The sequence below is a fragment of the Oncorhynchus tshawytscha genome, linkage group LG28 (assembly GCF_018296145.1).
Source record: "Oncorhynchus tshawytscha isolate Ot180627B linkage group LG28, Otsh_v2.0, whole genome shotgun sequence".
In the NCBI taxonomy this organism is placed as follows: Eukaryota; Metazoa; Chordata; class Actinopteri; order Salmoniformes; family Salmonidae; genus Oncorhynchus; species Oncorhynchus tshawytscha.
This window is the reverse complement of record NC_056456.1, coordinates 1,584,162-1,592,210: the sequence shown is the minus strand read 5'-3', so window position 1 is coordinate 1,592,210 and position 8,049 is coordinate 1,584,162. Positions and strand designations below refer to the sequence as shown.

The 8,049-nt window shown below is 45.4% G+C and overlaps 1 protein-coding gene across 2 annotated transcripts; it reads right to left on the bottom strand.

The window, feature by feature from the left end:
• Nucleotides 1-1,504: 1,504 nt before the first annotated feature.
• On the bottom strand, nucleotides 1,505-7,496 carry LOC112226529 (spermatogenesis-associated protein 2). 2 transcript variants are annotated; one of them, XM_024390897.2, is made up of 4 exons: nucleotides 7,279-7,496; nucleotides 4,964-5,085; nucleotides 4,249-4,714; nucleotides 1,505-4,072 (listed from the first exon to the last, which is right to left on the bottom strand). In XM_024390897.2, exons 3-4 carry the CDS (start codon nucleotides 4,582-4,584, stop codon nucleotides 2,732-2,734), a joined length of 1,677 nt encoding a protein of 558 aa, XP_024246665.1. In that variant the 5' UTR covers nucleotides 4,585-4,714; nucleotides 4,964-5,085; nucleotides 7,279-7,496; the 3' UTR covers nucleotides 1,505-2,731. The 2 variants fall into 2 exon arrangements, with proteins under 2 accessions (XP_024246665.1, XP_024246666.1); XM_024390898.2 differs by having other exon boundaries at nucleotides 4,249-4,686.
• Between the last annotated feature and the right edge of the window lie 553 nt (nucleotides 7,497-8,049).

The window sequence follows — 8,049 nt, the reverse complement described above, 5'->3', positions numbered from 1 at the left end:
ATCATTGAGGAAAGGATTTCAGTTGGCCTTTTTAAAACTGACTCCATTGGGGATCCGTAGAGCTGAAATTTAGTATACTTTAAATGCCGGGATGTCATACTCATTTCTTCTTTGAATCCATTTGAATTCGCTGCACACGAGGAAGAGTCGTGGTCTTTTGAGATCCGTGTCTTACAGAAGCTGATAATCATCTGAGGGGGACGCATTTCACCAAAATGAACGTATGGTGGGAAATAACACAATTGCACATTAGATGACGCATTAGGTGTCATCACAGTAGGATGAGCCTAGTATCCTGACATGTTGCTTACTGCATTCGTTTTTACAACACAGTACATTATTAACGCTCTAACCACTTGGCTACCTGCCGCCCCAATAGTGCATAGACGCTGACAAAACCACCCTTCTCTAGCTAGAGCGGTTGTTGAAAGAATAATGTAAGGCAGCAGTGGCCAATTGGGTTCATCAGTCAGAAACAAAACACTTCCCTTTTCGTGTGTTGTGTATTTTTCTAACCCATAACCTTATCCACAAGTCTCTTTATTAAACTGTGAATTTTACAGTCCTGTGTTCTTCATCACTCACCACATAAGGATTTCAGCATGGCCAGAATGTTTAACTTTGTAAGTGTGAAGTGTCATGACGTTTGCCCACAGGTAGACCTATGTTTAGCAGAGTCTAAATCACCCCTGCAGCTCCTGCTTGCCCATATTAAGTAAATGGACTGAACTGTGGGTCAGGTTATAGAGTATTTTACCCCAATGTACACCCTTTATAAATATTAGCAAAAATGTATTAAATCAATTCAAATACTGAGCAATATTTTATGCAAAAAAAAAAAAACGGGAATTTATATTTTATACTAATATAACTGTTTAGAGAAATAAAAATCCCCAAAATGTTTCATGAGTCAGAGAACACGTTCAAAGGGATGATAGACCATTCCTCTATACAGAATCCTTTGTGTTTATGGACGTTCCTCTTCAATTCAAACAAACCACAGGTTTTCAATTGGACAGAAGTCCTGAGACAGATTGCCATTGCAAAATGTTGATTTTGTGTGAATTTTGATGTGTACTTGGGATTATTGTCTTGCTGAAAGTTCATGATACTGTTGACCTTTTTATTTAAATAGGCAAGTCAGTTAAGAACAAATTCTTATTTACAATGACAGCCTGAGAACAGTGGGCTAACTGCCTTATTCAGGGGAAGAGCTACAGATTTTTACCTTGTCAGCTCGGGGATTTGATCTTGCAACCTTCCCAATCAAATGTTATTGCTCACATACACATGGTTAGCAGATGTTAATGCCAGTGTAGCGAAATGCTTCCGGCTACTAGTCCAATGCTCTAACCACTAGGCTACCTGCCGCCCCCACCTTAAGGGCCCCAGGAACAGTGGAAGCAAAATAGCCCCATAACATCAAAGATCCACCACCATATTTTACAGTAGGAATGGGGTTATTTTCTGCATTCTCATTTCAACACCAAACCCACCACTGGTGTGCATGGCCAAAGATATTTATTTTCACCTCTGACCAAAGCAGCAGCTACAATCCAAATGCCAGTGTCATTCAGTAAACTCCAAGTGTTTACATGAGTTAATTGACATGAAAATAGGGATTCTTAGCACGTTCTTTTCAGCATACAATATAGCTCAGTATTTGATTTATTTTGCTTATCTTTATCAAGGGTGTCAATAATTTCAAACCCCACTGTAAATAGGAGAAGGAACAGGTTGTAAAACACTAACTGAAGATCAGTTGGGAGAATTACCATCTGGGTAAGCTGTCAGAACAGAAACTTCTCCCTGTAGTGTCTAAATGCCAGTGTAGCAAAGAGTGAAGTTCATATATATTTTCAGGACTGTCACTGGCTTTAGACTTAATTTCTTAGGGTCCTCCAGTTTATTGGATTACTCAAAACAACAGCCACCTCCAAGAAGCTGGGTGACATATCAGCATGATAGCGATGAGATTGAGAATTTAGGTGTGTTGTGAAAATGTAAGTGATATGATAAACTGATACAACAAAACATCTCCAATTTCCACAGCAGCATGTAAACCTCAGCCATACACTTTAAATATTTAAGGGTAAATGTACAAGTGATTGTTCTTTAAATAGTGGTCAGTTGCCATAATAGTCTGTCTCAAAATATCCCTTTAAAGCATCAACCCCCACACCAAATGTTCACTCCAGCCTCTTTCACCACCCAACTAACAGTCTCACATTGATCTACGGAATGAACCATTGAAAATATATACTATTTAATTCCAGTGTAAGTTCAGTGTTCTTTCCTATTGGTTTTCAAGGTTAAAAAGTTCATCAGTGCACACAATCCAGTTTCAGAAGTCTTCTGTACGACACACATCTAACGGAGTCTCCTCGGCTGACAAGTTATGTCAGCTTGTGTTTTGTTTGGGCGGCTTTCCTTCGTGCCGTCAGGCGCGTTTCGTTTGAAGGAGGAATAGATTTAAGGGATTGGGAAGCCCTACGACGTCACATGACTAAGCTAGAGGGGGTGGAGCAGTAAGGAAGAAGAGGAACCAGTTAAAAAAGCATGATCTTTTACAAGGCAGAGAGAGAGAGAGAGGACTCCCTATGAACATGTATAATGTATGTATTCCAGAGGCATACATCTGATAGAGACGATATGAGGGAGGGGAGGAAAGAAAGGGCAGGGGAGAGTACAAGGGAAGGGTGAGAGGAAAGTGAGAGAGTTCACTCCCTGCTCATCGGTAGACCAGGTGTGATATGGTTCCAGACTTAAAGTTGAGCTGATGGTTGGGGACAAAGCTGTGCTGGGGGTTTTTACGTGTGCACAAGTCTTTGCCGTACAGGCTCATGCACGAGTCACACGATACCTTGGAGCAGTTCACACAGGTATGAGACGCGCCCGGCTTGTTACAGAACCCGCACCGCGACCCCCCCAGACTTGCTCGGTCAGCATTGGCTACCGACTTGCTGGGAAACAGCTTGGTGGCCATAAGGGGTTTCTCTACCATCTGGGGGTGGGGGTGGGTGTGCTGTTGGGTGAGGGTGAGGGGATGAGGGTGCATGTGGGGGTGGGGAGAGTGGGTGTTGGAGTATACTGACAGCTTCTCCTTGACGGGGAGGTAGCCGTCCATGGGGCGGGGTGATTTGGGGTTTGGGTACTCCTGCAGGCCACAACAGGGGGAGGGGTCGATGTCGCGACAGGCCGGGCACAGGATCATGTCACACCTAGGGCAGGAGGCCAGGCTGGAGCAGCCCAGGCCACAACCCTGACACTTCACCCCCAGAGAAGAGAGCCCGCCATGGGCTTTGAACACCCAGCCATCCCTGGCATCCCAGGGTTCCCTGGATGAAGGTCTGGAAGGCGTCTGTCGACCTCCAACCCCAGGCCCACCCCTCTCTGTATACAGATCAATCTCATCCAATGAGGAGAGGTGGTAGGAGGAGTAGGCATCAACCGAGGGCGGTGATTGGATAGGGAAGAAGTCAGCCAAGGGGCTGTAAGAAGGTGGGGCAGCCACAGAAAACATGGATATGGAGGTGCTGGGCCTGATGATCTCATCCTTCATGTCCTCCTCTGCATCCACAAACAGAGGTTCCTTCCTAAGGCTCAGAGAGGCTTTCAGGACAGGCTTACTGGCTGTGTGCCAATGCCCAGCTCCATCCGTCACATCCACTGACTTGGACGGCCTTCCCCCTCTCCTCAGATGGTGAGGGTGACCTATGTCCACTGGTCGCACAGAGAGCCGGGCCATGTCAGCCCCGAGGCTGTCCCGCCGCCGAAGGACCTCGGCACAGCCGGCTGCGTCGTCCCGGCAGCCCCTCCGTTGCTCCAGGGCCTCCAGCTCAGAGGCTGAGCCCCGAGCCAGAGCCACCACCTCCCCAAGGAGACGACACTCTGCCTGGGCCAGGAAGAGCTCGAAGGCTAGCTGCCGGAGGTGGGCCGGGCCACCAGGGTGGTCCCGGACATGGAACTGGAGCTCGTGGTCATGGGAGTAGCCCATGGAACGCAGGAGGGAACGGAGATCGGCATCGCACAAGACAGCCTGAAGGTGGTAGACATACGGGCCTGTGAAGGTCTAGAAGGGGGAGACACAAAGGAGGACACAATTATTAAGGACTGTTCCAGCAAATTCATTGAAATGCAATACAATGTTTAACATCAGGAACCATATTAATATACTACAACAATCCTGCCATTAGAACAGTCAGATGAGAGAAACAAGTCCATTCCAGAAGCTTTAGATGATAGTACCTTGATGCAGCGGAACTCTTTCTTCCAGGGGAAGAGCAGCAGGTTGGTGCAGACCGTCTCCAGGGTGAGGAAGGCTCTCTCCAGGCCACGCAGACTGCAGCCTCTCAGGCAGCGCATGGCATTCTCCACCACCTCATAGAAGCGCACCATGCGGAACCTCTGGCCCGGGTCTGGCTGGTAGGCCCCCAGCAGGGCCGTGGCCGTGGAGAGTAGGGCCTCGCTGCCCCTCTGTGATGTGCCTCTCCCAGGGCCCGCATTCCCCCCTCCGTCCTCCAGCCGCCTCTCCAGGCATGCCACGTACCTCCGGAACAGGTCCTCTTGCAGTTTAGCATCCATTGGCGGCGCAGCAGTGAACTGCTCAGCCGTGACACTCCTCTCTCACTCCCTCTCTCATGCCAAGGACCGGGACGACACTCAGCAGCCCCTCTCTGCCACCATCTCAGAACATGCACACAAATAGACTCCGCTGAGGATTTTGAGAAATGCACAAGAACACGCCTCTGGCCTCAATCAGGAAGCCGTCACCATTCTAAAGACGAAAGGGGATTGGTAGTAGTATTGAACTTAACTGCTTCCTGGTTTAGGGTAATTGGCTTTTGCCTGTAAGACCACCCTCTAATTTGGGGCATCTCTGGTTATTTTATTAGCAGTCTATGTGGGCTCTCAAGGGAAAATGTGGGAAATAAAATAAGGTCAGAGGGGGCTGGTGGTTCACCATTTGGTGGTCCTGAGTTGCATCCGGAGCTCTAGCCTCTGCCCTGTCAAAAGTAGTGAATTCAAGGTCGCCAGGCAGAGAAGGTCACGATCATGATGCTGTGCATTTTTTTTAACTCCAAGCTGCAACGACAAAAGAGGGATATGCGGTAGGATATTGAACACACCACACACTTCACTGTGCCAATAAAGATGACGTATTGAGCTCGGGACACTTCCCTTCTTTCTCTGCATTCATGCAATGCTGACATCAGGTGACACAGAAGCAGCCAAATATGTTCCAAACATGCTAAATGGCCCATTGAAACAAAGGGGGTAGAGAACATCGATCTCAGTGTGTGTGTGCGCGTGATTGAGGGGAAGGGAATATGTATCCTAGTGAGCGACACACCCCCTCTGTTACTGACACTAAATGTGCAGTGTGTAGCATGGATGGATGGATGGATGTTTTGCCCCACAGTGCACTAAATAGCTAGCTAACCATTTAGCAAAAAACTGCACTCGCATCCACTTTGCATGAATGATCAACAGAAAAAGTAACAGCTCAAAATGCAGATGGCTACATGGTATGCTGATTCAGGAATATAGCATGCTCTGAAGTTACCTATATTACCTGCATATTTGTATTGATTTCAAAATAGAGAAATATAATTGACAATGTTTTACCATGCAGTCTGAACTCAAATGTAATTTGATCTCAAATCTGCATTTCACAGCAATATCCTTTTGACATTCAAATTAGTGTTTGCGTCAGTGTAAGGTTTGGCTAACTATAGGGCTGCAAATATGCTGCCAAATTCTAGGGCAATGAAGTTCAGAGTTTTCCCCATCAAAAAAAATCAGGCCAAAAATTAAAACAAAGCAGACCAAACTATTTGTCCTGTAAAAAAGCCTGCTGTATGTAAAATGTTGTGCGCTATAGCTTGGAAAATGAATACATGTGACTCTGGATGACAACATAATGATGTTTCCAACATTAGGGCTGTTTTCCTAAAGAAATTAAATATGCTTTGTGTTTCCTTCCCACGATACTAACTACTTTCACAATATTTGTATCATCCCGGCACTTGCTAATTCTGCAATTCCTTTCATCCAGATCGCTGTAAATAAAATGATCAACATGCAACAATTTCAAAATCGAAAGGCATAACTAAGCAATGGCTATATTTGAATTGAAAAGTGAATCAGCAAATCACTGCTACTGCCTTGTTTAGTATTGGCCATCTACCGTAAACATTGTCCCACAAGGAGATGAGTTGATAACTGTTCTAATCTATCGACAGGTAGTATACCCAAGTGTGTTGTTTTTTTTTTTTTAAATTTAAGAAGAGTGCAAATGGCACATAGCAGCAGCCAATTATCCCAGTTCCATTGATTTCCATACATTCTTGACATGAGTGATTAATCTGCGTGTGCAATTGATTATAGTAGAACAACCTAATCAATTTCAGTCTGGAGTACCGCTTGGTAAATGTTAAACTGCATGAGCAGTTTAAAAGGTACTAATTTGGCAAAATACAAGTCATCTGAACACAAGTGTGACAGGTGTTTATAGGGAGTATTTTTTTATGCATTGGTCTTCAACATATCTCAGAATAATGATTGTGAATTGGGACATTTAAAACCGTTGTTTCGACACTCACTGCTATAAATTATATTTAAAAAAATAAACAACAGGAAGCAGAAACAGTATTATTTTCAACTTGTGTTCTAGGAATATAAAAATGGTACTTCAAAAAAATATATTTGACATGAAACCACTGAATGAACCCAAAAACGTGCTATGATTTATTGATTTAATATTAGTGAAAATGTGTTTGACCTGGCTAAGCTATTTGGTGACGGAAATTGAAGGCAAAGGACCAGCTGCGCAAGGGACGAACTTCTAGTACTCCGCTTAGCAAGCTAGCTAACTAGTTAGCATCTGAAAGCACACAACCACCTGGGTTAGCTTGCCGACTATGTTAGCCTGCGTTGTTCCCACCAGTTAACCACGACTAAAACGTTATTATAAATCGAATTGAACAATAACGCCTTGCAGCGTTAACAATGATCAGCTGGGTACGCAGTGGAAGTGTCATGTACAAGCCAGAGCTGGCAAGCTGTGGTGCTAATGGGCGTTAGCCACAGGAGCTAACTACCGTTAGCTAGGAACTGTTTGATGGTCCCCAGCCGCACAGAGAACGGACATCTCTGGGCCCTTCACACATGTCCAGACAGACGCGTCAAAGGCGAGCTATGCATGTTTAATGTTCTGCTGTTGTAAAACCTGTTTCATCAGAGAGAGAGAGACGCCACGGACATTCAGCACCTTACCTTTTCCGCTGTACTGTTGGAAATCCCCGTGGCCTCAGTGCGCAGGCTCCCGGTTGTGACAGTTCATCCGGATCAGCTGGCGCACGGGCACTCTCCGGAGAGGGGTTTGGCCCTGCTCAGGAACGCGCCTGGAGACGACCGTAGAACCGCAGCTCGCTCGGAATAAAGACGGGTTGATTGCTGTGGGTGAGGCTCCACTTTAAAGAGGAGGGAGTACAGGGCTGTCTCTCGAGGAGGCTAAGAAATCATTTAGGCTGGGAAAAGTTGAACCTTTTCAGAAGGAGGAGGATTGGAGGGAAAGAGAGGAGGTTGAAAAGACTGAGGGAGGCAGAGGATGGGTTTGAGTCTGTTGAAACAAGCAATAACAGAAAAAGACTCATTTTACAGTGGGTCCGCCATGGTTCAGTATAGCCTACTTATGCTAATATATTTGAGACCAGTGTATTGCAGTAAATTTCGTCTTCGACTTAATAAGTAAAATATCTTTGAGTAGTAAACAGGGAAACAACGAGTCCCAGACAGGTCGCATTAGAACATGCCAGAGGGAGTAACGTTTACTAGGCTACCTAAATTATTGGGATCATCTGTTTTTGGAAAACATTGAGCTCGTTGGCAAAACAGACCTTGGAACGCATTTTCACACGAAGTTCGCAGTGGGTCTGTGTAAATTATCCGATTATATTGGAGAAAGGTTTATAGCAGTGAATGTCATCTATTAATTTACTCAAATAGTATCTCTAAGTAGAAGCCATATCAGCCAGGGAAACTAAT

What these genes read in the sequence shown, in the direction of transcription:
- LOC112226529 (XM_024390897.2), bottom strand. Translation starts at nt 4,584, where the DNA reads ATGGATGCTAAACTGCAAGAGGACCTGTTCCGGAGGTACGTGGCATGC. An exon ending in AAGAGTTCCGCTGCATCAAG is followed by an intron (nt 4,073 to 4,248) that starts GTACTATCATCT and finishes TCCCCCTTCTAG; the next exon opens with ACCTTCACAGGCCCGTATGT.